Source organism: Podarcis raffonei, chromosome 10, assembly GCF_027172205.1.
Source record: "Podarcis raffonei isolate rPodRaf1 chromosome 10, rPodRaf1.pri, whole genome shotgun sequence".
Classification (NCBI taxonomy): Eukaryota; Metazoa; Chordata; class Lepidosauria; order Squamata; family Lacertidae; genus Podarcis; species Podarcis raffonei.
The window spans coordinates 63,199,137-63,226,846 of NC_070611.1; the positions used below are offsets into that span (position 1 = coordinate 63,199,137).

Below are 27,710 nucleotides of genomic sequence, written 5' to 3' on the forward strand. Positions count from 1 at the left end.
TTCCTGGTGGTTACAGAAGAAGTAAGGGGCCATTAGGTTGCACTCCGTATTTGCCCTTGCATAAAATAATTGCTTTTCTTCTCATTTCATAACACACTAAATAGCAGCGCTCAGGACAAGGGACGGCAGCTAAATGTTTGCCTGCTGGCCTTGAGTCTTAAACTGCAAAAGGCCTTTGAATTGGGAGGAAGTCCCTTCCTTGTTCCTGGGAGATTGGACTTCATTTCTATTCCCCCTGCCCCCTTGGGGGATACCTATATATATTTTTGATAGAAGTGTGTGTGTGTGTTTGTGTGTGTGTGTGTGTGTGTGTGTGTGAGAGAGAGAGAGAGAGAGAGAGAGAGAGAGAGAGAGAGAGAGTGTCAGGGTGGTAATGCCCTACTTTACAAAGGACTGTCCTATATTTGAACGAGTCATCTGTCTGAAGGGTTGTCTGGTCCAAGCCGAGTTTCAAGATCAGGACCATCAGAAGGGAGAGCAGATGGGGCCTTGAAGTTGCCCATCATCCCACCATCAACAGTTGGCACCTGGACATCAGATTGAGCCACCTGGTCACAAGCTTCTCTACTCTGGTGAGATGCATTTCTATTTCAATCTCGCTTATTCTTTCAAAATGCACATTGGTACCTAGCATTTAGCACCTGCAAAGCTTATGCTCATCCTTCTCTTACGCTCACGGTCCTCTTTCTTGGTGATGCGGTGCCTCTTTTCTGGTGAAGCGTTAAGCAGCAGTCCTAGAAAGAAGGCGCATTACTGTCTCTGATGCACATTCATAGACATGCATGCGCAGGAACGCTAAAGCAACATGCGCCTTGAACACTAAGTTAGTGTGGTGCATTGCTGCTTGCCATCTTGCACACAGCAAGTGCAGGGGGAATGTTTTGAACCATGGTAGCCTTTTGTCTGACACTTGCGCATCATTTCCGTTAGATTCCTTGGCTTTTCTGTCCATGGAGAATGGGATATTGCAAATAAGTGAACCAACAGGGTAGAGCCTTCAGCAATGCAGGATAGAAGGCGGGTCTCCCTGGCGGTGATCAGTTGCACGAGAGCAAGTTTGTGACAAGCATGGATCTAATCTTCTGCAACATGGAGGGGATGTTGACTTTGTCCAGTGATCTACAGTATTTGGATTCTAACACCATTAACCTTGCAAATTGGGGCCAGTCCAGGATGCGTTTGCCACATGTGGAGCAAAAGGAAGTGGACAATAAGAAGTTTATTGTGGCCACAAGAAAATAACTAAGGGTGCTACCAGATGGTAGCTATTTTCTGGTGGGATTCAATTCCATAGAGGCAAATCCAACACCCTTAACAAACTACAATTCCCAGGATTCTCTGGTGGAAAGCACGACTGTTGAAGTGGTATCGTGCTGCTTTAGGTGTAAGGTGAGAATTGGCCTCAGACACCCATTAAGCTTTGGAGGCAAAGAAAGATCGAAAAACCACCTGAGACCTTTGCTAGATTGACACCTGCAACCCATTGCCCTGCTTGGCTTTCAGTTTCTATATGCAAACTGACCCCATTCAGGAGTAGGCTATGGATACAACATGTTTCAGTGGCACAGCAACATATCTGGGATCCTTCTGTGCCATCAGAAGCTCCTCTGTTCTGAAACTGCTTTTCTCAGTTTCCTTCGGTTTTCCATGTGTGAGTTAAAGTTTTCAGTCGGCTTGCTTTCCCTTTGTTTAGGGATTAGTTCCAGAAGGATTTTAAGAATGGCCTAAATAAAGGAGCCAAGTTGCTCACTGTGGCGCTCTCTCGATGCCTGGCTAGAGACTGCAGTCGTGAACGTGACCGGCTTCCAAGTCCGCTGAAGTATGCGCGGGGGAACTGCTGGCTCTGGTGACCTCTCTCAGTAGGGCTGCGCTGCCACCTTCTGGCTGGAGGATTGTACTAATCACAGATGTTCTAAAAGGGTGATTTGTGGTCTAGTTGGAACAGGGCCATTCTGCTACAGTGATGCTCTAGGCAGCACAATCCTTATGCAAGTCCTGCTGAATTCAGTGGTGACAGCTGCCAAGTAAGTGTGCACAGGATTATGCTGTAGTTATCAGGGTGAGCTCTTGAAGAGCTCCAGCTCTGGATTTTCCTGCATTGAGCTGGGGGGGGGGTTGGACCGGGTGGATCAACTCTACAATTCTCCCATTTCTTGTTTTATTTTAGCAAGTGACTCCAAAACATAGCTGTCAACTTACAGATTTGAAAATAAGGGACCAGCAGCCTCGAAAATAAGGGATCAGCAGCCAAAATAAGGGATCAACAATTACTTTGATAAAATACATATTTTGTTGCGTGCAAATGGCTTTAGATACCTATTAGGTCCTATAAATTACCATATAGCATATATTCAACACAAAAAACAGCAACAATTTGTTGTTGACAAAGCACAGCTGGACATAGTAAGGGCCCCATTACCTTCAGTAGCTTATTTAAGGGACATCATCAATAAGGGACAGCAGCAGGACATGGCCCTGGGATAAGGGACTGTCCCGCCAAATAAGAGACGCTTGACAGCTATGCTCCAAAATGACTCCCTCTCTCCTCCCAAATAGGAACTGTGACTGACCAAACCAGGACTTTCCCGATAAATAGTCATTTGGGGCAAAATATTTAATAGGGGAGGTAGAGAACTTTTTTCAAACCAAGCACTACATACCAGGGATGGGTGCACCCAGTGGCAAAAGTTGGTAGAGCAACAGATACAGATTTTACCTCTGTACAGTAGGGTAGTTCTATAGTGAGGCACCCCTCTGTCATCCAGCAATAAAGCAATGAGCAGGGTGGTGATACAATGACTACTGCAATCGACACAAGATAATGTCACCAAAGCAACTATCTGTAAACAAGCAATAAACGCCCATAAAAATGGCAAAAGTCGTTTCTTTCCCAAATAGGTGTTATCTTAAACAATAGCAAACACAGTAAATAAAGAGCTCACTTCTAATATATCAGTGGTTCAGTGCTCATTTCTTCTCTTTCCAAAATAGATCTTATCTTAAACAATTGCAAACACAGTAATAAATAGTCCACTTGTGATATACCAGTGGTTCAGTGCTCGGACGTCTTTCCAGTAATCAGACGTTTCATTGCTAAAGAGCTTAGTCATTGAGCTTTGTAGTAAATAATATACAACTTAGGAGGTTTAACTAACTGAACGAGGCTGAGATGACTGGCAGAATCCGCGACCAAGGAAAAGAGACGGTGGAAGAAGATTGGAAGAAATTTAAAGCTTATCTTAAGAACTGTTGTAAAATTAATGAGTGCTAAAATGTCATGGGTAATGTAAAATAGAATTGCAGTGATAAATGATTGGGTAAGAGAAAAAGGATTTAAAGAAAGTGAATTATAAGTAATTGAAATTAGGGGTTGCTGAAAAAATTTAAAATAGGGATGCAGAAAAGGGAGGTATGGGAAGTCGTTGAAATAAGGCTTAAGAAAAAGAGGTTATGAAATTATACGTGTTTATATGTTTGTTTGTCTATGTATTGTCAGTTGTAATGTGTTTTAATTTATGTTGGAAAATTAATAAAAAAAATTATTAAAAAAAATAACTAACTGAACGACACTGTTCTCTTTCTATGCTCCTCCCGATGGAAACATGCAGATGGGGACAAATATACCCCTGCTTTAAGTCGTTTACATACTGTCTTCTCTTGTGTATTATTTGGGAAAGAAACTACTTTTGCCATTTTTATGGACGCTTATTGTTTGTTTGCAGATGGTGGTATTATCTTGTGTCAATTGCTATGTTCAGCAGAGCAAGAGGCATTTTCAGAGTGCAAGTACATATTCCAGAAAGGCAAAAACTCTGAAGGTTGGTGCAGGTCTGGTGAGGGGGTGTGGCCTGAGGAGAGGGGGTGTGGCCTGAGGAAGAGGAGGAGGAGCCTGAGGGGAGTCCAGAAATAGATGCCTGGTGGACAATTCTCTATCCTCACCTTCATTGCTCCTGCTTAAAATACCATTCCTCTTTATCTCCTGTCTCTAGAAACATCAGCACTCACATTCCCAGATAAAACAAAGGAAATCCAAGCATAAAACTCAATAAAACACTCTAAATGCAACAGATTACCTGCCAGGACTGTAAACTTTAAAAAGCTATGAACTGCTGCAAAAACTTTCCATTTTCCAAAGTCAGTAGAGGACTACTCTGGAGTAGCTGGTTTAAACACTTGTTTAGGCAAATGGGACATTATGCTCTCATCTTTATTTATTTTTTCAGTGATTAGATGGATACATCTTTTTATGCACTTGGATGCAAGGAAGAATTTAGCCATAGGAAACAATGAGTGTTTCTGTCTACAAACAAACCACGGGGCGCTTTCAAAGCAAGGTTGCAAATATGCCAGGATCACATTCAGAACATTTTCTGCCTAAATCATTTCTTTTGATACCAGAGAGAAATGCATGAATTTCCAAGAGTGAGAGCAGAGAAGGCTTGGGATTACACAAGTGGACCCTAAACACAAATTGGTTTTTGTTTGCTTAGGAAGTCGGGAAAGTTAATGATTTCCCATATGGACCTCAGAACCACCTTGTTTTAGGGGGAAATGCTGTATTGTATTGAATGATGCCATAGCTGCTGCTGACAAGGATCCACAACGCAGGTAGGCTAAGCTTTGCTTCCTATTGGGCATGATGAAGTACACTGATTCTCTCTGGAAAAATGGCAAAGCCATGTGGGCTTTAAAAAATACTTAAGTGACCTATGCTGCTGAAGAAAGAAAGACTTTGTTCTTTTGTTCCTCTGGTTCAAGAGAGCAACAGAGGATAATAGGCTGATTCACACATGCATGTTCAACACTTGATGTGTCATCATGTGATGGCTTCTCATTGGATGCCTTTCTGCATACCATGTGTGAACAACCTCCATGAAAAGGTAGTGTGGGTTGCCAACTTAAAGAACAGATGCCCAAGTTTCCTTCCCAAACACTTCCATATTCCCCCCCCTTCTGTGCCGTGTCTTCTAAATAGGAAGCCTTTTCCTGGCTGAAATGTTGTTATGCTCACCCTAATTTCCAAGAGCAGAGAGATTTTGCAGGTGCCAACACTTACCTTGGGTTTGAGTCCCTTAGGATGAAGGTCACTGAACACCGTACAGTGGTACCTCTGGTTACGAACGCTTCTGGTTACGCATGCTTCAGGTTATGAGCTCCGCTAACCCAGAAGTAGTTGCTCCTGGTTGCAAACTTTGCCCCAGGATGCGAGTGGAAGTTGCGTGTCAGAGGCGCATGCAGCGGGAAGGACCATTAGCGAAAGCGCGCCTCAGGATAAGAACGGTTTCAGCTTAAGAACGGACCTCTGGAACGAATTAAGTTCATAACCAGAGGTACCACTGTAGTGTCTTTTTGAAATCTAGCTTTATTTGCAAATGTGTACAACCTGAGCATAAGACGGTAGGGCTAGCAATTAATACTACCCATAGCTTTGGTTTTGACACCCAGAGCAAGTGTGTGCCTTCACTGCTACAAGTTCCAGGCCTACCTAGAATGTTGCCTGCAAAGTTCTGGAGAGCTCTGGAATCATAGACTCATAGAATCATAGAGTTGGAAGGACCCCGAGGGCTAGATAGTCCAACCCCCTGCAATGCAGAATCTTAACTAAAGCATCCATAGCCTCTGCTTAAAAACCTCCAGTGAAGGAAAATCTGTAACAACTAAGGGAGTCTGTTCCATAGTCAAACAGCTCTCCCTGTCAGAAAGTCCTTCCTGATGTTTCGTTGGAATCTCCTTTCTTATACAGTGGTACCTCGGGTTAAGTACTTAATTCGTTCTGGAGTCCGTTCTTAATCTGAAACTGTTCTTAACCTGAAGCACCACTTTAGCTGATGGGGCCTCCTGCTGCTGCCGCCACAAAATTTCTGTTCTCATCCTGAAACAAAGTTCTTAACCCGAGGTATTATTTCTGGGTTAGCAGAGTCTGTAACCTGAAGCGTATGGAACCCGAGGTACCATTGTAACTTGAATCCATTGGCTTAGGTCCTACCCTCCAGAGCAGCACAAAACATGCTTGCTCCAGCTTCCATGTGACAGTCCCTGATCCAGCTTGGAATCCTTTATTGACATTGTGCATTAGACTGTCTTTTATTGATCACTTTAATATTTAGCTTTATTTTTCTGTAAACTGTTTTGAGGTTTAATTACAAGCAAGCGGTATATAAATTTTTTAAAATAAAAATAAATGTGAAGATCTGAATTTAAGATTGGGGGAAAAATGAGAAACTCAAATTGACACGATGCACCCATTCCTCCTTGGGATTAGGCAAGAAGTCCCATTCTAATCTGTGTTGTTCAGAACACACCTGTAGTACTGTGTCCTGTTCTGGGCCCCACAGTTTAAGAAGGATGTTGACAAGCTGGAATGTGTGCAGAGGAGGGCAAGCAGGATGGATGATCAAGGGTCTGGAAACCAAGCCTTATGAGGAATGGTTGAGGGAGTTGGGTATGTTTAGCTCGGAGAAGAAGAGACTGAGAAGGGGATAGGATAGCCATCTTCAAATATCTGAAGGGCTGTCACATGGAAGAGGGAACGTGCTTGTTTTCTCCTTCTCTGGAGGGTAGGACTCAAACCAATGGCTTCAAGTTACAAGAAAGAAGATTCTGACTAAACATTCGGGAAAACTTTCTGACAGTAAGAGCTGTTCGGCAGTGGAACAGTCTCCCTTGGGAGGTGGTGGACTCTCCTTCCTTAAGCAGAGGTTGGAAGGCCATCTGCCATGTATGATCTAGCTGAGATTCCTGCATTGCAGGAAGTTGGGCTAGATGACTGTCAGAATACCTTCCAGAGCTACAGCCATATGATTCTATGAGCATCATCTCATTCATGGTGCTGAGATAATAACTTCAGGATCAGATCTTAAAACCAGCACTAGGGAACCATCACGGTTTAGATCTATTGTGCTGATGTCCTACTTGTGGGCTTCGGATTTGCATCTGGTTTGCTAGTACTAGATGATGCTCTTTTGGTGTTCTTATAGCCACAGCAAGAAGAGACTATGATTGTACATGATGGGGTAGGTTTGTTTCCATCAACTTTATTTTAGGAAATTAAAAGCAAGCATTCATAGACTATGAAATCTTGGCTACCAAAAGTCAAGGGCAGGGAGTCCTCTTTTTTTAAGGGTCAGCTAAGGATTCAACAGAAACAACTCCCTTGCACAGTGGTCTAACTTTGCCTAATGGTAGGGCTGGCCCCGAAAGCAAAGTTTGCCAAGCTTGCAGTGGTGCTAGGGCCCCACAGTCCAACTGCAAAGATGCTTGGTTCAAGACTTCCTCCCTCACTGCTCTACCGCATCCAGTAGTTGGTCGCTCACAACACAAGTCAACACGTGTCCTCCCCCCCCCTCCAGTTTTCACGTTATTCAGCATTAGTATGAAGAAAAGCTCTTGGGATGAGACTGAACTGAATGGTTTCGAAGACCCCCACTTCATTCCATGTGAAATAAAAAGTACAGTGGTACTTCAGGTTACATATGCTTCAGGTTACAGACGCTTCAGGTTACAGACTCTGCTAACCCAGAAATAGTACCTGGGGTTAAGAACTTTGCTTCAGGATGAGAACAGAAATCGTGCTCTGGTGGCGTGGCAGCAGCAGGAGACCCCATTAGCTAAAGTGGTGCTTCAGGTTAAGAACAGTTTCAGGTTAAGAACGGACCTCTGGAATGAATTAAGTACTTAACCCAAGGTACCACTGTAGAGGGAAAATGTGGTGTGTCTTATGTTAATGCGTTGAGCGTTCTCTTCACAGCAAACGGGGAAATCACTGAAGATAAGAAATCGCAATCATGAAGGTTCCTGAGTCAGGAAATGTGAATGGAGTTGTTGTGGAAACAAAAGCAGCAGACCTGTCTAAGGAGGAGGAAGGTCCCAAGGAACTCACAGCCAGGACAAAAACCTCGTGCTGCAAAGGGCTGAAGGTCCAGTTACTATTACTATTTACTATTATTTACTATTTTACTATTTACAGTTACTATTTACTATTACTATTTCTTTTCTTTCTTTCTTTTTTAAAAAAGTCTAATGTTTTCTGTTTTGCAACAGTCTTTTTTTAAAAAGACACTTCTATTTAGAAGTGTATGGTTTTCATTTGATATCCACCACTGATAGGGTTGGGTTTTTGCCTTTTTCAGTTTCATAGACCTGGGGAGTTACTAAGCTACAGATGAGGAGTCAATGGCTCTCCAGGTGTTTTCAAATTTGGGGGGCGAAGCTGGTGCCTGCGTAGCCACTCCTCTACTCACGTTATGCTTTCTCTTGTTCTCCTGAAAACATGAAAGGGGGTAGAGTTAATTTCAGGACATAGGCATCAAAGGAAGCCAACAGGTTGCCCTCCACATGGTGTTGGGTTCAAACTCCCATCTGTCGCAGCCAGTTTGGCCAATAATTAGGGGGGATGAGGGCTGTTGTCTTGTACCATGTTCCCCGTCTCTGTTCTAACTCCAGATAACCCTGGTTGCACATCTTGTTGCTTTATGCGTGAGATGCAGAATCACCGCATGGGAATCATTAACGCAAAGGATCGTTAGAGATCAAGGCTAGGTCTGTGCACCCTGCCAAGGCAGTTCCCAGACACGACATCATCAGCACACGACAGCCTTGAGCAACTGCCAGCCACTCATGATGCAGGATCTATCCACCACGCCATAAATTTTTTTTCACGAGGTTCCCTGGGGACTAAGAGTGCTGTTTTCATTTCCCTCAGTGCCCCAAAGCATCATTACAACAACCTCACCCTTATGTGGGTCCCTCCAAGCATTCGGGACCACAACTCCCATCATCCATGATTATTGGCCATGCCAGCTGGGGCTGGTGGAAGCCAGAGTCACAAACATATGGAGGGTACCACATTGGGGGGAAGACTGGGTTATAATGATAATCAACAAAGAACTGATCAATATGATCTATAAGGATGAGGCCAATGAATTTGCAGATGACATCAAACTGGGAGGGGTAGCTAACACTGCAGAAGACAGAATCGGAATTCAAGATGGCCTTAACTGATTGGAGAACTGGGCCCAAACTAACAAAATGAATTTCAGCAGGGACAAATTTAAGGTTCTACACTTAGGCAGGAAGGACCAGTTACACAAATATAAGATGGGGAACACCTGGCTTGCCAGCACTACATGTGAAAAGGATCTAGGGGGTCTTAGTAGCTTAGCCTGTGGCAACAGTGTGAGGAAGCAGGGGGAAAAGCTAATGCTGTTCCAGGCTTGTATCAAAAGAAGTATAGCGTCCAGATCAAGGGAAGTGATAGAATCACTCTGTTCTGCCATGGTCAGACCACACCTGGAATACTGTGTCCAGTTCTGAGTGCCACTGTTTAAGATGGATACTGACAAGTTCAGAGGAAGGCAACCATGATGATCAAGTGTCTGGAAACCAAGCCTTATGAGGAACAGTTGAAGCAGTTGGGTGTGCTTAGCCTTGGAAAAAGGAGACTGAGATATCTATCTTCAAATATCTAAAGGGGTGACAGTAAAAGCTGTTCAACAGAGGAATGGACTCCCATGAGAGGTGGTGAACTCTCCTTTCTTGGAGGTTTTTAAGCAGAAGTTGGGTGGTCATCTGTTGTGGATTCTTTAATTGAGATTCCTTGAGGTCCCTTCCAACTCTACGATTCTGTGATTCCAGGAACAATAACAAAAAATATTGTTGAGCCTCACTTGTGGTGTGAAATATTTGAGAGGGAGGACTAGCCACTAAACTTCCTAAATGGCTCTTCATAATACTGTTTCTTGGGCATGGCTTGATAGCTGCTCAAGAAGCATTTGCAGATGACTTAAGTCACACACAGCCTATCAGATCCTGGGAAAATACAGTTGAGGGACTACTTCATATCTCTGCTGCTGGGGCAGAGCCTAGTTCCTTTATTTCTTTCCGGGAGGAGGAGAAACAAATCTAGGGGTCATTGTAGTGGCTTAAGACCTGTCCTACACCTGTTTAAGACTTGATATTGAGTGACTACTCTGGAATCTAAGGATCTCAACATATCACAATTCTCATGGAACATCTGAAAGACGGCTTGTCTCCTAATATTTTTTCGTCCCAATAAACTGAAAAATAAACCTGCCTGAGGGAAAAAAGCCTATGACCTTTTGACTGCAAACTCTCTTCTCCCTTTGCACAGAGAAGTCAACAGCGCCCCAAAGTTCAAAACCCAATCCATGCTGTTTACTCACTTGTAACTATGTTATTCAAGCACTTCTAACTTTTAACCAGTGCATCAGGACTTTGTTTGTTTTGGGACCAGATGAAATACCAAGAGGGCTGTGTTGACAAAGCTGGAGACTATTTGGATAAACATTGAACCCAAGACTACCCGTCTGAACTGGCAATGGAGAGAAATCAGCTCAAAACATATATTGGCTTCTGTTTTGCATAAGTGTCTGTGCCTCTCTGGGAGAGGGAATTACTAGCTTGCAAAATACATCGGAAGTGTCTTGTGACAGCCAATCAAATAAGGATGTTGTAGCATTCTTGCATAGTTGAAATGCACCATCAATGATTGCATATAAAGAGTTTCTGACTTCCATCTCTTTGTCACACCGTGCCATTACCAAGAAATAGAACTCAGGGCAGGGCTATGCTAATGAGCAGGAGAGAGAGATTGATTCTCAGTTGTTTGCGTTTTTTTTTCTTGTGTTAACAGCAAGGCTGTTGGAGAGGATAGACATAACCCATTGAAATGAATGACCTCAAGTTTGTTGCATGCACTAATTTCAATGGGTCTACTCTGAGTAGGACTGACATTGGCTATAAGCCATCGACTACATAAAACTTTTTCTTCTGATGAATAAAGGGTTACTTCTGGAAGGACTTTGATCTCTCAGAGAATAGGGAAGCGTGGCTTCCATTATCCTGGAGAAAGCTCATTGATGATGTGACATTCCCCAATCCCACCTCCTTCCCCATCTTCTATTAGGCCTTCCTTGCTGCCCTGGCATTCACCTACTTCAGTAAAGTGTTTTCTGGGGCTATGATGAAAAGTTCCTTCACCCAAATGGAAAGGAGGTTTGGAATCTCTTCCTCTACGGCTGGCTTCATGGATGGAAGTTTTGAACTGGGTAAGTAGTCAGAGAGAAGCCATGCAGTGGGAAGCAGGAGGGGAGAAAGCCCTTGGAGAGGTGAGCTGAGGATAATGTGGATCACCATCTTCCATTCCTTGCTCTTCCTCACAACACTATATGCACCTTCTGGGTGAGAAAGGGTCCTTCTTGGTGGACGGTGATTCAAAGGATCATGAGTGATAGGGACATAAGGAGAGTCCTGCTGGTTCACAACAAAGGCCCATTGTCATGAGAGCCAGTGTGGTGTAGTGGTTAAGAGCGATTGACTCATAATCTGGTGAACCGGGTTCGCTTCCCCGCTCCTCCACATGCAACTGCTGGGTGACCTTGGGCCAGTCACACTTCTTTGAAGTCTCTCAGCCCCACTCACCTCACAGAGTGTTTGTTGTGGGGGAGGAAGGGAAAGGAGAATGTTAGCTGCTTTGAGACTTCTTTGGGTAGTGATAAAGCAGCATATCAAATCCAAACTCCTCTTCTTCTTCCTCCTCCTCCTCCTCCTCCTCCTCCTCCTCCTCTTCTTCTTCTTCTTCTTCTTCTTCTTCTTCATGATTGGCTGGACACAAAGGAACGGTGGGAGGCAGCAGCTGGGGAACCCGCAAAGGATGAAGGCTCAGAGCCTGGGGATTGATGGTGGGACAATGATGAGTGGTCACAGGGAGAAGAGGGAGCAGTCTAGGAAGAAGAGGCATTGGAAGCTGAAGAGATATCAGTGTTTAGTGAGTGGGAAGAGTCTGTGGCAGAAAGAAATCCAGAATCGGAGGCAGAAGAAGGAAAGGAGGGAGGCCAAGAGGCAGAGATGAGTCCAGCTGGTGAAGAAGAGTCAGGGTGTCACCCCCTCCTGCTGGGACAAGCTCCCCTCCCCCCTGGTCTCCCAGGACCAGAAGAGGCATGCAGAGGGAGGAGCTCAGACAAGCATACCGGCAGAGTCTCAGATTGCTTGGGAAGGGCCTGAGGGAGGAGGAGATTTAGGCAGCTGTAGGAAGGTGGGGAGCTTCAGCCTCTGCAACTGTTTCATGGGGCAAGAGCCACCAATTGCTGTGGTCATTAGGACCCTTTGTGACAGTTGCAGGGAACCCGTGTCCCTCCTCATGTTCCTGGACTACAACTCCCAGCAGCCCCAGGCAGCATGGCCAGTGGTCAGAGATAATGGGAGTTGCTGTCCAAAAACATCTGGAAGTGCATCCGCGCCGTAGGATGTGATGCAACAGCAATGGTAGCCAGTCATTGACCAACTGGGTAGGGAAACCAATTTTACCATAACTTTACTATCCCTGTTTCCTTGCAGCGCCCCCCCCCCCAAAGAACACCAGCAGGTTCTGAGAACAAGTGCTAAGTGATTTAGCAACGAATAAATACTCTATCATTATTTACGTTGTTTTCCAGGGAATCTGTTGGTGATTGCGTTCGTGAGTTACTTTGGGGCAAAATTCCATCGGCCAAGGGTGATTGCTCTCGGATGTTTTATCATGTCTCTTGGGAGTTTCCTAACAGCAATGCCTCACTTTTTCATGGGATAGTAAGTACAAGCGTGTTCACATTTAGTTTGTTAGATTGGCCACACCTCTGTATCTGAAGGATATTATTTGAGATGCAGAATGAAACATATATAAAGATGAATGGTAGAGGTGAACATATATGTCCCTTTCTGGTTCATAACAATTTCAAATATGTATTGGGACATGTTTCATCCCAGTATAAACATTTCAAAACATGTTGGTTTGTATCCAATGCTGGTTCAACTCAGGACAGACACATTGAAATGAACGGCCATGCCTAACTTAGGTCCATTAATTCTATTGGGTTTACCCTGAGAATAACTTCATTAGGTACAAACCCTTTAATATTAAAATATGGGTTTTTGTACTTTTCCCAAAAAAGAAGAAGCTTGCGGCTATATTGCAAAATTCAGTGAAGTGTGAAATAAGAAGAATATAATTACATGTAGAGATACAGGATTTAACAGACACAAATGCACCAAGGCAGCTTACAACAATCAAAACGCAAAATACAGTAAAAATAACATTGCCGAAACAATAATGAAATGTAGCAGATTGGATCCAGGCTAAAACTGCAATCCTAATCCTATTTGGTTATCCTTCCGATGTTGTCTGTGTCTGCTTAGAAATTAGTCCCACTTATGTCTTGGATAAGTGCTTTTGGTGTTTCTCCAAGATGGCCAGTGTCAGCTAGAACTACCAAACTTCCAGAATCCGTGACCAAGGGAAAGAGATGGTGGAAGAAGATTGGAAGAAATTTAAACTTTATCTTAAGAACTGTTGTAAAATTATTGAGTGTTAAAATGTCATGGGTATGGCAAAGCAGATTTGCAGCGATAAATGATTGGGTAAGAGAAAAAGGTTAAAGAAAGTGAATTATAAGCAATTGAGATCAGGGGTTGCTGAAAAAGTCTAAAACAGGGATGCAGAAAAGGGAGGCATGGGGAAGTCGTTGAAATTGGGTTTAAGGAAAAAAAGGTTATGAAATTATACATGTTTATATGTTTGTTTGTTTTTGTATTGTCAGTTGTAATGTGTTATAATTTATGTTGGAAAATCAATAAAAATTAAAAAAAAAAATAGAACTACCAAACTTCTTTCCAGCCACTTGGACTAAGCAACTCTTGACGATGCATTAAATTGTTCTGAAATTTAGGAAGAAATCCCTATTCTTTACTTCTCCTTATCTACATTGTCTATAATTGCAAATGGTCACCATGCTATTCCCACTCTCCAGTGCCAAGGCATCTCTCTGCATCTTTCTTCAATAATAATAATAATAATAATAATAATAATAATAATAATAATTTATTTATACCCCGCCCATTTGGGCTGGGTTTCCCCAGCCACTCTGGGCAGCTCCCAATCGAGTGTTAAAAACAATACAGCATTAAATATTAAAAGCTTCCCTAAACAGGGCTACCTTCAGATGTCTTCTAAATGTCATATAGTTTATTTATTTGACATCTGATGGGAGAGCATTCCACAGGGCAGGTGCCACTACCGAGAAGGCCCTCTGTCTGGTTCCCTATAACCTCACTTCTTGCAGTGAGGGAACTGCCAGAAGACCCTTGGCGCTGGACCTCAGTGTCCGAGCAGAACGATGGAGGTGGAGATGCTCCTTCAGGTATACATGACTAGGGGCTTATCCAAACTTGCTTTTGTGCCACATTTCTAGGCACAGGTTCGTGTTTTAACACTCCTCATCCAAGCGCCTTTTTTTTGGGGGGGGAGTGTTTCCTCCATGAAAACTTGCTCAACAATCTGTGGAAAACCCGAATTGCAATTTGCTCTGATTCAGCATTAAAGAGTGTGTTTTCTTGGAGAAAGCGGGTAGCTCATTTTGTCACAGAACCTTAAAGTGTGGACCTGTACCTAGAAAGGAACTGTGGGATGAACCTCTGATTTACCTTTCTTTTCAGTTATAAATATGAGACATTATCACGAGGATCTGAGAACTCGACATCCAACCTCTCTCCTTGCTTACTGAACCAAACAGTCCCAGAATCACCAGGGATGTCTGTGTCGGGTAAGGTTGTGGTTTCTCCATGGAAGTTTGTAAGTAGCCCATCAGAAGTGCTGGGGAAGGGGCAGAGATATGCTGGCCCTGAAAGTTGGGCAGGGGAGCTTCTAATAGGGCTCAGTTGAATGCATTTGGAAGCCTTCCAACCTTTCCATTCAATGTGGAGAGACCAGGGGTTGAACAGGCAGAAGCAGAGATTTGGGGAGCAGAGCCGGTGCCTCTACTCAGTATTTGCCCACTCTTGTTCTTTTGAACACTTGGAGAAGGCTAGTGTAAAGTGCTGGACTGTACAACAGGTAGCCCATTTTGTCAGGCAAAATGAGCTTCTGATCCCCAGACCACAGTGAGGAGAAGTAATAATAATAATAATAATAATAATAATAATAATAATAATAATTATTTATTTATACCCTGCCCATCTGGCTGGGTTTCCCCAGTCTTTCTGGGTAGTTTCCAACAAAAGATTAAAAATACATTAAAACATCAGTCATTAAAAACTTCCCTAAACAGGGCTGCCTTCAGATGTCTTCTGAATGTCAGATGGTTGTTTATTTCTTTGCCATCGGATGGGAGGGATTTCCACAGGGCGGGCACCACTATCCCGGGAGCAAAGGAATTGGACATCCTACCACCAGAACATCCTTGGTGAACATCTCCTGTTTGGGATTGCTTGGAGGGATATGTGTTCCTGTGCAAAAGGCATAATTACTTACTCCTGCTATATTTGCTGTTATTTGCAGGCTGTGCAAAAGAAGTTGTATCTTATGCGTGGATTTATGTCTTGATGGGGAATCTACTACGTGGAATAGGTGAAACGCCAATAACTCCACTGGGCATATCGTACCTGGATGATTTCTCGAGAGAAGAAGACACTCCTTTTTATATTGGTAACGTCTCGTAGGGAAATCTCATCTCTAGTACTAAATAAAGGTAAAGGGACCCCTGACCATTAGGTCCAGTCGCGGACGACTCTGGGGTTGTGGTGCTCATCTCGCTTTACTGCCGAGGGAGCCGGTGTACAGCTTCTGGGTCATGTGGTCAGCATGACTAAGCTGCTTCTGGCGAATCAGAGCTGCGCACAGAAATGCCGTTTACCTTCCCGCCTATTTACCTATTTATCTACTTGCACTTCTTTGATGTGCTTTCGAACTGCTAGGTTGGCAGGAGCTGGGACCGAGCAACGGGAGCTCACCCCGTCGCGGGGATTCAAACCGCCAACCTTCTGATTGGCAAGCCCAAGAGGCTCAGTGGTTTAGACCATAGCGCCACCTGCGTCCCATGTACTAAGTAGTGCCTGACAAAAACAAAGGGAGATTTTCAAGCTGCAGCACTCAGATTTTGCACCTGCTCCTGAGTTGGATAGCATGTCAAAAAGCCTCTTTATAGTAAAATCTAGCTTTGGTCATCAGCAGAGTTAGAAGCATTTTGCATTCATGTTGTCTAAATTTGAATTTTCTGTCATCACATTTTGACTCACTCACAATTTGATTTTTTTTTAAAAAAAAATCTGCTTTGACCTGAGAAGTGTACAATTTCTTCAAAAAATTCTCAAGCTTTGGAACCAAATGAGGCAAAAAGTCATAAAAACAGTATCACAATGCTTTATTACTCAGGAAAACGTTTGTGAATCTCTTTAAGATTCACCAGTTCTGACAGAGTTCCCTCTTGCATTATGACACCTGCTGAAGAACACTATCAATGTATGTATGTTGATAAGGCTGCAACCCTGTCACCACTTACTTGAGAGTAGACTACATGGAACTCTGTGGACCTGACTTATTAGCAGACACGTGTAGAATTGCACTGTTAAATGTGTGTTCGGAAATGCAAGTTTGATCCCAGTTATTCATAATGTGATTCTTTAAACTAGGTGAAATATACTCGGAGTCGAGAGTGGATTTCATGCTCTTTATTCAGCTCATAGTGGTGAGGAGGAATGGAAGTTCCCCCAGAATGTCTGCTTTATATACATTATTTACACAATGGGCCCCATGTGATTGGCTAATTCCGGGATTCACCTGAGGGCCAATCTGGTTGCAGATTCACATCCACCTGGAGCTGGATTGGGTGGCTCCTGTGGACCAATCATTTTTTTTTTTTAAATATTTTTATTAAACAGTTTTTATAGTCACACAAACAAAACATAACAACGACAAATACATAAACAAACAATAACAAAAACAAAACAAAAAAGAAAACAAGTATCATTTCATATCCTAATTTCTTAAACCTTTCTTCCTCGACTTCCTCATGCCTCCCTTTTCTGTATTCCAAATTCTAATCAATTACTCAGCAAATCTTCCCTTATTTTACTTTAAATTTAAGCTAATCTTCCTTATTCTCCTTGTCTTAACCATTGCTAATAGTAACCATTTACTTTCCAGTCCAACATCATTCTAACTTTCATTAATTTTGTAGTATTTCTTTAAATAGTCCTTAAACTTTTTCCATTCTTCTTCCGCTGCTTCTCTTCCCTGGTTTCGGATTCTGCTCGTCATTTCTGCCAAGCCCATGTAGTCAATCACCTTCATCTGCCATTCTTCCAGTGTGGGTAGATCTTGTGTCTTCCAGTACTTCGCAATAAGTATTCTAGCTGCTGTTGTAGCATACATAAAAAAAGTTATATCCGTCTTTAACACCCCTTGGCCGACAATGCCCAAGAGAAAGGCCTCTGGTTTCTTAGTGAAGGTATATTTAAATACCTTTTTAAGTTCATTATAGATCATTTCCCAGAATGCCTTGATCTTCGGGCACGTCCACCAAAGGTGAAAAAATGTACCTTCCTTTTCTTTACATTTCCAACATTTATTATCAGGCAAATGGTAAATCTTTGCAAGCTTGACTGGGGTTATGTACCACCTATAAATCATTTTCATAATATTTTCTCTTAAGGCATTACATGCCGTGAATTTCATCCCGGTGGTCCACAACTTTTCCCAGTCAGCAAACAAAATATTATGACCAATGTCCTGAGCCCATTTAATCATAGTTGATTTAACCGTTTCATCTTGTGTATTCCATTTCAGCAGCAAATTGTACATTTTTGACAGATTCTTAGTACTGGATTCTAACAATTCAGTCTCCAATTTTGATTTTTCCACCTGGAAGCCAATTTTACTGTCCAATTTAAACACTTCATTTATTTGGTGATAGTGCAACCAATCTCTCACCTTCTCTTTTAATTTCTCAAAACTCTGCAATCTCAGTTTGTCCCCTTCCTTTTCCAGAATTTCCCAATATCTTGGCCACTTCGACTCCATATTTAACTTTTTAACTGCCTTAGCTTCCATTGGCGACAACCACCTTGGGGTTTTGTTTTCCAGCAAATCTTTATATCTGACCCAGACATTTAATAGTGCTTTTCTGACAATATGGTTTTTAAAACTTTTATGCGCTTTAACCTTGTCATACCACAAATATGCATGCCACCCAAAAATATTGTTAAAACCTTCCAAATCCAAAATGTCTGTGTTTTCAAGAAGCAGCCAATCTTTTAGCCAGCAGAAAGCTGCCGCTTCATAGTACAGTTTAAAGTCTGGCAGGGCAAACCCCCCTCTTTCCTTTGAGTCCGTTAATATCTTAAATTTAATTCTGGGCTTCTTGCCCTGCCAGACAAATTTAGATATATCTTTCTGCCACTTCTTGAAACAGTCCATTTTATCCATTATTTGTAATGCTTGGAACAAAAACAACATTCTTGGCAATACATTCATTTTTATAACTGCAATTCGGCCTAACAAGGAAAGCTTTCCTGTGGACCAATCAGACTGCTGCATTCTGAATCCTATTGAACTCAGTACATAACACTAGGGCTGTGCTAACTTTTCATCCGTGAAGAGTGGTCTTTCAAGGGGCATGAAATATAGGATATCCCATCCTGCTCTGCAGTCCCAACCTGCTCTGAAGCTTGTGTGCACTAGAATATACTGATAATATTTTCTTTATAACTGCAGGCTGTTTGCACACAATAGGAATGATTGGCCCAATGGTTGGTTTCCTTTTGGGATCTCTGTTAGCCAGACTGTATGTTGACATTGGCTTCGTGGATCTAGGTGAGTTGCAAACTGAAGATTGGTGATTGTAACATGTGGCGTGCAGCATAGCTTGACTTACGGCTTTGAATCATATGGAGCTGTGAGCTCTGTAGCCTTCACATTTGGATAGCTCCCAAGCCCAAGTGGGATGCTTTGGAAAGATTTGGAGTTCTTGTTATTAAATATACCAAGAAAAAAGCACACCAAGAACTCAGGCCAATATAATTTTCAGTAGTGGGAGATTACGAGCTCAAACAGAGATTACAAACTCAAACTCATAAGGATACGTATAACACAATAATTCGTTACAGAATTAAAGATAAGAGTTTATGAGTAGAGGCAGGTCTGATGAGGCCCTAAGCTACTGAAGGTAATGGGGCCCTTTAAATGTCCAGCTGTCCTTTGTCAACAACAAATTGCCGCTGTTTTTTGTGTTGAATATATGCTATATGGTAATTTATGGACCTAATAGGTATCTAAAGCCATTTGCACATAACAAAATATGTGATATTTTAGGGAGCAGGCTAGCAGCGGGGGCCATTACTTATATCATAGGAGCCTACACAACACAAAACACTGTTGCTGTATGTAGGTTTTATTTTATTTGTTTTTTATCTTATATTTTGGAGATGTACATCCAGTTTTTTTCTTTTAATTTTTTTTGGGGGGGGGCCAAGCGAGTGGGGCCCGAAGCTATAGCTTGTTTAACTTATACGTAAATCTGGCACTGCTGCCAGCATTTGTACACAGTTATTTCCCATATATTCCATAAACGTTCCCCAATCATCTCTAAACATATGTTCTTCTTGTTCTCTCATTCTATATGTTAAGTCTGCAAGCTGCACATATTCTGTCAACTTAAGTCACCATTCTTCTTTGGTTGGGACCTCGCTCGTTTTCCATTTTTGGGCTAACAAAGCACGGGCCGCAGTAGTGGCATACATTAATAACCTTTTTTGACACCTGGGAATTTCAGTCTGAATTATCCCCAACAGAAAGCACTCTGGGTTTTTTGGGGAAAGCGCTTTCTCCCTTTTCGTTTCTTACCATGGATAGTTGATGAACAGACAGACTTTGACCTATCTCTTACTCTAGATACAGTAACGATAACTCCGACTGATTCTCGCTGGGTTGGCGCATGGTGGCTGGGCTTTTTGATCGCTGGCGTCTTCAATCTGATTTCCGGCATCCCTTTCTGCTTCCTGCCTAAAAGCCTGGACAAAGAAGGAGCGAGCGATCCTGAAAAGAAAAAACTGGAAAGTCACGCTGATGAAAGCCATATACAGAAGCCTGAAAGTCAACGAGGAGCTCGCTTCTCAAAACTGAAAGGTGAAACATCTGCCCTGGCGGCCCAGGACCTATTCCATGGGTCCACAAACTAAGGCCCGGGGGCCGGATCCGGCCCATTTACCTTCTGGATCTGGCCCATGGACGGTCCAGGAATCACCGTGTAGATCAGCATGGGGATTCTGATCATTCAGGCTGTGCCATTTCCCCCCCTCCCTCACACACACTATGGCGGCGCCTCCTCCCTCCCTCCTCCTGGCTTCTCCCCGCCCTGCCTAGAGGGGGAAGGGGGCTGGGCTTTGTTGAGTGCCATTTTAAGCAGACCCTCTCTGGAGCCAGCCCTTTCGCGCTGCTCATTGTCCCGCCGCCAGCCCCTGCCGCTCGCAAGGCACAGGTAAGCAGCCACCGAGGCTCGTCCGGTGCTGTGGAGAAGGGAGGGGAGAGTCTTAGGGGGGAATTCCCCCCCAAAATATAGTCCGGCCCCCCACAAGGTCTGAGGGACAGTGGACTGGGCCCCATGCAAAAAAAGTCTACTGACCCCTGACCTATTCAGTCGTGTCAGGCTCTGTCAGTTGAATGGAGAAGGGGAAGCAGTTCCAGTGCAACAAAGGAAGGCCGTTTTCAGTGGTAGGCAGGGATGTTAGAGAGAAATAGAAATGAGAGAAGAAATAATAATAATAATAATAATAATAATAATAATAATAATAATAATATTCAGGCTTTTTTCATAATACAATGCAATTAAAAACAAACCAAATAAAAGCAAAACCAGAAAAAATGAAAAAAATGCTAGTGAGCTGCAGTTTTGCCACTTACTGCTGCAGCAGCTCAGAGATACAATTAACAGCAGCAAATAAACTAGGATATCAGTTCATGACTGGGTAGTGACTCTCATGGGTCCAAATGTTTTCATTTCTTTGAATTTGATGTTTAATAACAACAACAACAACAACAACAACAACAACAACAACAACAACAACAACAACAACAATTTATTATTTATACCCCGCCCATCTGGCTGGGCCTCCCCAGCCACTCTGGGCGGCTTCCATAGAAACCAAAAATACAGTAAAATATCACACATTAAAAACTTCCCTGAACAGGGCTGCCTTAAGATGTCTTCTGAATGTCAGGTAGTTGTTTATCGCTTTGACATCAGCTGGAAGGGCGTTCCACAGGGCGGGCGCCACTACCGAGAAGGCCCTCTGCCTGGTTCCCTGTAGCTTTGCTTCTCGCAATGAGGGAACCGCCAGAAGGCCCTTGGCGCTGGACCTCAGCATCCGGGCAGAATGATGGGGGTGGAGATGCTCCTTCCGGTATACTGGACCGAGGCCATTTAGGGCTTTAAAGGTCAGCACCAACACTTTGAATTGTGCTCGGAAACGTACTGGGAGCCAATGTAGGTCTTTCAAGACCGGTGTTATATGGTCTCGGCGGCCGCCCCCAGTCACCAGTCTAGCTGCCGCATTCTGGATTAGTTGTAGTTTCCGAGTCACCTTCAAAGGTAGCCCCACGTAGAGTGCATTGCAGTAGTCCAAGCGGGAGATAACCAGAGCATGCACCACTCTGGCGAGACAGTCCGCAGGCAGATAGGGTCTCAGCCTACGTACCAGATGGAGCTGGTAAACAGCTGCCCTGGACACAGATTTGACCTGTGCCTCCATGGACAGCTGTGAGTCCAAAATGACTCCCAGGCTGCGCACCTGGTCCTTCAGGGGCACAGTTACCCCATTCAGGACCAGGGAATCCTCCACACCTGCCCGCCTCCTGTCCCCCAAAAACAGTACTTCTGTCTTGTCAGGATTCAACCTCAATCTGTTAGCCGTCATCCATCCTCCAACCGCCTCCAGACACTCACACAGGACCTTCACCGCCCTCACTGGTTCTGATTTAAAAGAGAGGTAGAGCTGGGTATCATCCGCATACTGATGAACACCCAGCCCAAACCTCCTGATGATCTCTCCCAGCGGCTGCATGTAAATGTTGAAAAGCATGGGGGAGAGGACAGAACCCTGAGGCACCCCACACGTGAGAGCCCAGGGGTCTGAACACTCATCCCCCACCACCACTTTCTGAACACGGCCCAGGAGGAAGGAGCGGAACCACTGTATGACAGTGCCCCCAGCTCCCAGCCCCTCCAGACGGTCCAGAAGGATGTTATGGTCGATGGTATCAAACGCCGCTGAGAGATCCAGCAGAACTAGGAAACAGCTCTCGCCTTTGTCCCTAGCCCGCTGGAGTTCATCAACCAGTGCGACCAAGGCAGTTTCAGTCCCATGATGAGGCCTGAATCCCGACTGGAAGGGATCCAAATGGTCCGCTTCTTTCAGGCGTGCCTGGAGTTGTTTGGCAACCGCTCGCTCAATCACCTTGCCCAAGAATGGAAGATTTGAGACTGGGCGATAGTTGGCCATCGTGGCCGCATCTAAAGATGGTTTTTTAAGAAGCGGTTTAATAACCACCTCTTTCAGCGGGTCTGGGAAGGCTCCCTCACGGAGGGAAGCATTCACCACCCCACGAAGCCCATCGCCCAGTCCTTCCCGGCTAGCTTTTATAAGCCAGGATGGGCAAGGATCCAGGAGACAGGTGGTTGGTTTCACTCGTCCAAGCAGCCTGTCCACATCCTCGGAGGTAACAGATTGGAATTGATCCCACTCAACTTGACTAGACAGAACTCTAGCACTCTCCCGGCCCTGCTCCCACGGTGGAGTCTACTTCTTCCCGAATCTGAGCGATTTTATCTGCAAAAAACTTTGCAAAATCATTGCAGGAGAACATGTGGCCCGTACTGGGCCCCGATGTTGCAGGTGGTTCCGCTAAATTGCGAACCACCTGAAAAAGTCTCCTGCTGCTGTTTTCTGCAGATGCAATAGAGGCGGTGAAGAAATTCTTCTTCGCCGTCGCTATCGCCACTTGGTAGGCTCGATGTTGAGCTCTAACCTGTGTCTGGTCAGATTCGGAATGAGTTATCCGCCACCGGCGCTCTAGCCGTCTCAACGATTGTTTCATTGCCCTCAGATCCGTGGAAAACCACGGGGCTGTCCGGGCTCCATTCAATCGGAGAGGGTGCTTCGAAGCCAAACAGTCAATAGCCCTGGTTAACTCCACATTTCAGCGGGCCACCAGGGAATCAGCTGAAAGGCCATCAACATGGGATAAAGCATCCCCTACCACTCTCTGGAAACCATTTGGATCCATTAAGTGGCGGGGGCGGACCATCCGAATTGGTCCCACCTCCCTGCAGAGGGGATGGGTCGCAGAGAAGTCCAGTTGCACCAGGAAGTGATCTGACCATGGCACTTCTTTCGTTTCGCTTTTACTTAGTGTCAGATCACCAACATCCATAGAGGTAAACACCAGGTCCAAGGCATGTCCGCGGCTATGGGTTGGGCCAGACTTATTCAGGGACAGCCCCATGGAGGCCATGCTTTCCACGAAGCGGCCCCTTGTAAGGTCGTGTCGGCATGGATGTTAAAATCCCCTAGGACAACCAAGCTAGGTGTCTCCAGGAGAACATCCGCCACAACCTGAAGCAGCTCGGGCAGGGAATCCTTGGTGCAGCGGGGAGGTCGGTACACCAAAAGGAATCCTGTACTGCCCCTATTGCCCAACTTCCAGAACATGCACTCGGAAAACTGGGTCTTCCCAATAGGACGCCTGGTGCAAACTAATGACTTCCTAAAAATCACTGCAACCCCCCCTCCCCGCCCACATGACCTGGGTTGCTGTGCGTAAGAGAAACCTGGTGGACAAGCAGCGGCAAGGACAGGCCCATCTGCTTCATCCAACCAAGTCTCTGTTACACATGCCAGGTCAAGTCCTCCATCCATGATCAAGTCATGGATGGCAGTGGTCTTATGAATCATTGACCTGGCATTGCACAGCAGCACCTTCAGGTCATGTGGGTATCCCTTGCTGATTCTAGTATCCATCCGGTCAGGACCAGACCCGGAGACAGGAATAGTCCTCAGACAACGACTAAACCTGCCCCCTCTGTAATGACATGGTCTAGTCTTAGCGTAACTCCTCCTCCTACCCGTGATCACTGAGATCGGTTGTCCCAGTGCATCCCCCCCTGTGGGACATGCCCCAGCCATTTTGTGGGCTGGGGCCCACTCCCCGGCAGCCCTGACCCCTCCCCCTAAGAACAAAATAACACCTTAAACAAACAAACAAAACCAATAAAACAATACAAACAAACAAAAATGTAAAAATTACAAAAACATCAAAATAAAAAAAATAATTCCCCAAGCCCAACCAAACATCCATCCCACCCCCATCCCCCACATACAAAAAATCCAAAAGAAAAAATTTAAAAACATTTTAAAAACACTCTGTGCCCCTCCAGCAGTAACAACTGTCCTAGTGAGGCCTGTCAGGCCCCGCCCTAGGCCAGGTGGTAAGTGGCAAGAGCAGGGCCCTCAGGCACTCACTCAGGGGAGTCCTCCCGGGCAGCGGCAGCAAGCAGCAAGCAGTCCTTGTGAGGCTTCAGGCCCCACCCCAGGCCAGATGGTAAGTGGCAAGAGCAGGGCTCTCAGGCACTCACTCAGGGGAGTCCTCCCGGGCAGCAGCAGCAAGCAGCAAGCAGTCCTTGTGAGGCTTCAGGCCCTGCCCCAGGCCAGGTGGTAAGTGGCAAGAGCAGGGCCCTCAGGCACTCACTCAGGGGAGTCCTCCTGGGCAGCGGCAGCAAGCAGCAAGCAGTCCTTGTGAGGCTTCAGGCCCCGCCCCAGGCCAGGTGGTAAGTGGCAAGAGCAGGGCCCTCAGGCACTCACTCAGGGGAGTCCTCCCGGGCAGTGGCAGCAAGCATAAAATGATGTGCAGATCATTCATAAAATGTGCAGGTCTGGCCTGCACTAAGCACCACATCTCTCTCTCTTTCAGAGTTCTTTACGTCCCTGAAGAGAACACTGGGCAACCGAATGTTCTTTATGTTATTGTGCTCATCGTTGCTGCAGTTCAGCAGCTTTATTGGTTACTTAACATACAGCCCGAAATACATAGAGCAGCAGTACGGTCAGCCAGCGTCCAGGTCTAACTTTGTAACAGGTGAGTCCTGCGTGTGTGTATTAATGAAAGGGACTTGAGCAGTAAATCTGCATAGTAACTGGCCATTGTGCACATTCACCAGGCCTCATGATGAATGTGCACATAACCCTTCCTAGAAGACGGTGCTGTGTACATTTCCCAGTCAATATACATAACCTCCAACAGGCTTTGGGCACTGTGCATATCTTGAGTGATCTTTGTACATTCTCTAGCCAATATGCCTTGATTTGTGGGAGGAGGTGGTTTGTTTGTTTTGGTTCTTGTTTTTATTATGCATTTTGTGTTCTCATTTTGTATTTTTATGTTGTCAACCACCCACTGACCTTTGGATGAAGTATTCAGATGAAATTTCATTAACAACAGCAGCAGCAGCAGCAGCAGCAATGATTGCCAGTCGGTATTGGGGAATGTGCATATTTCACATGTGTCTTGTACATTATCCAGGCAATTTGCAGATTATCCAGTCAGTATGCATGCTCTCCAAGAAACACGCAGTCTTTGTACCCCAGGCTGCTTCTGGAACACTGCCTAATCCTCATGGCCCACCTGAAGAAATAGGAAGAAGGCAGTCCAGCCCCTTTTCACCACTCTCTGTTGTTCCCGATTCAGATTACTTTTGTATTTCTCCCACTTGTGTCTAACAGGAGGTTAAGATCTAAATCTACAGATTTAATCCACAATCCATTTCCCACAAAGAGGAGGAGCAATACTGTATTCTTAATGTTGGTCCTTTCCCCCTTTTAACATTTCCAGGGTATCCTTTCAGTCTCCCCACCCGTTTGCTGTCCCTGTTAAGTCATTTGCAATGTGTGTGTGTGACAGGACATGATCCTTATTTCCTTCTTTGTCTTTTATTCCAGCCGTCACAGCCATACCAGCAGTCTGCCTTGGTATATTCCTAGGAGGCTTCATCATGAAAAAATACAAAATTGGCATAGTCGCCGCAACCAAAATGGCATATGTACTGTCATTTCTAGCATTTGTCATTTCGCTATCCTACTTAATAGTGGGCTGTGAGAACCGCACAGTGGCTGGATTGACAGTATCTTATGATGGGTATGTGATACAGATGCACTGTGTGTGTGTGTGTGTGTGTGTTGCAAAGATTGGTACGTAGCTTTGGAGGTACATTGGTACCTCGGGTTACAGACGCTTCAGGTTACATACGCTTCAGGTTACAGACTCCGCTAACCCAGAAATTGTGCTTCAGGTTAAGAACTTTGCTTCAGGATGAGAACAGAAATCGAGCTCCGGCAGCGCGGCAGCAGCAGGAGGCCCCATTAGCTAAAGTGGTGCTTCAGGTTAAGAGCAGTTTCAGGTTAAGAACGGACCTCCAGAATAAATTAAGTACTTAACCTGAGGTACCATTGTATTCCTGGATCCGTCTTTGCCATTGGAGGCCCACATGACCTTGGCAGCTAGGAGTGTCTTTTACCAGCTTCCTCTGGTACGCCATCTATGATCATATCTGGCCAACGTGGCCATTGTAGCATTTGGTAACCTTGAAATGGGACTTCTGCAATGTGCTCTGTGTGGAGCTGCCCTCAGGCCTGGCCTGGAAGCTCCAGCTGATGGGAAATGAAACAGCTAGACTGCTGGTGGGAGCAGACTACGTGTGGCACCTCTGCTAAAATATCTCCACTGGTTCCCCCATGTGGGATTCCCAAAAATAGACCAGAGGCAGTTAATATTTCATCCAGAAGAGCTTTACTGCTACTGAAGGCAAATGAGCATAACGGTCATGAATCCAATACATTCAGGATTGGCACTGTCCATCAGAAATCCAGTTGCAACAGACTTAACTTAAATTTACAATAAGTTATAATAAGACTAAACCATAACACTAAGCATACTGTGTACAGAACACCACACCAGAAGGAAAAGAGACAGAAAGAGAAAGTGAAAACGCCTTTTGGCCTTACTTTTATAGTCAGCATGACCTTGACTGAAGAGATAACAAAAGCAGTTTAAGCCAGCTGTGCTCAGCTTCTCTGAAGGAATAACCCAAACATCATGAACCTTCTGCTTGTTTCTTTTACGCAGAGAAGCTTCCAGAACCCTCTTGAATCAATTAGAATAGGAAAGATCTCTACACATCAGATCAACACTTTCTGTACCTAGAAATGCAAATTGACAACTGGGCAGGGGTGGCCCAACACATTTTGCCACCTGAAGCAAAATGGGGAGTTGCTGGCTCCACCTCCTCCTTCCCCCTGCTGAAGCCGAGGTCCTGGTCCTCTCCTCGCTTTTCTGGCAGCAGAGGCAGCAGTTGGGCTTGGTGGCAGGGCAGACACAGCAGTAGGGTTTGCCACCTCTGGATCCCAATGGAATCTCACTTCCTAAGACATTCACCTCAGTGTGCCTAAGGGTAATGCCAGCTCTGCTACCAGGCCAGGTTCAACGTTCTCATGTTCAGAGACAAATTTCTGCACAACCTGGGTGGGTCCAGGGTACCTTAAGGATCCGTGAGATCCTCTGGAGGAGAGCTGTTTGCTGTTCCCTGTGCGTCATGGACTGGAGGGACACAGAAAAATGGTGGGAGGAACCAGCTGAGGAGCTCCTGAAGGAAGAAGGTTCAAGTGATTGATGGTGGGACAACGAAGAATGGTCAGAGGGAGAAGACTGGGGAAAGGGGGTCTGGAAGCTGAAGAAGCAACAGGGTTTAGTGAGCTGAGAGTCAGTGGCAGAGAGAATTCCAAATCAGAGGCAGGAGCTAAAGCAGGAGAGGAGGGAAACCAAGAGGCAAAGATGAGTC

General features: G+C 44.8%; 1 protein-coding gene across 2 annotated transcripts in view; it reads left to right on the forward strand.

Annotated features, from left to right (window-relative positions):
- Nucleotides 1-294: 294 nt before the first annotated feature.
- The window catches only part of SLCO1B3 (solute carrier organic anion transporter family member 1B3), a 33,831-nt gene continuing 6,415 nt past the window's right edge, over nucleotides 295-27,710 (forward strand). Inside the window, exons 1-10 of one of the 2 annotated variants that reach the window (XM_053406064.1) lie at nucleotides 295-572; nucleotides 7,748-7,916; nucleotides 10,925-11,066; nucleotides 12,453-12,585; nucleotides 14,488-14,594; nucleotides 15,329-15,475; nucleotides 18,542-18,640; nucleotides 19,718-19,951; nucleotides 24,791-24,955; nucleotides 25,816-26,011. In XM_053406064.1, the coding sequence (XP_053262039.1) occupies nucleotides 7,785-7,916; nucleotides 10,925-11,066; nucleotides 12,453-12,585; nucleotides 14,488-14,594; nucleotides 15,329-15,475; nucleotides 18,542-18,640; nucleotides 19,718-19,951; nucleotides 24,791-24,955; nucleotides 25,816-26,011 (1,355 nt within the window). In that variant the 5' untranslated portion in view covers nucleotides 295-572; nucleotides 7,748-7,784. Of the gene's footprint in view, nucleotides 573-4,365; nucleotides 4,609-7,747; nucleotides 7,917-10,924; nucleotides 11,067-12,452; nucleotides 12,586-14,487; nucleotides 14,595-15,328; nucleotides 15,476-18,541; nucleotides 18,641-19,717; nucleotides 19,952-24,790; nucleotides 24,956-25,815; nucleotides 26,012-27,710 lie in introns of those variants that run through there. The other variant, XM_053406063.1, reaches the window with a different exon arrangement.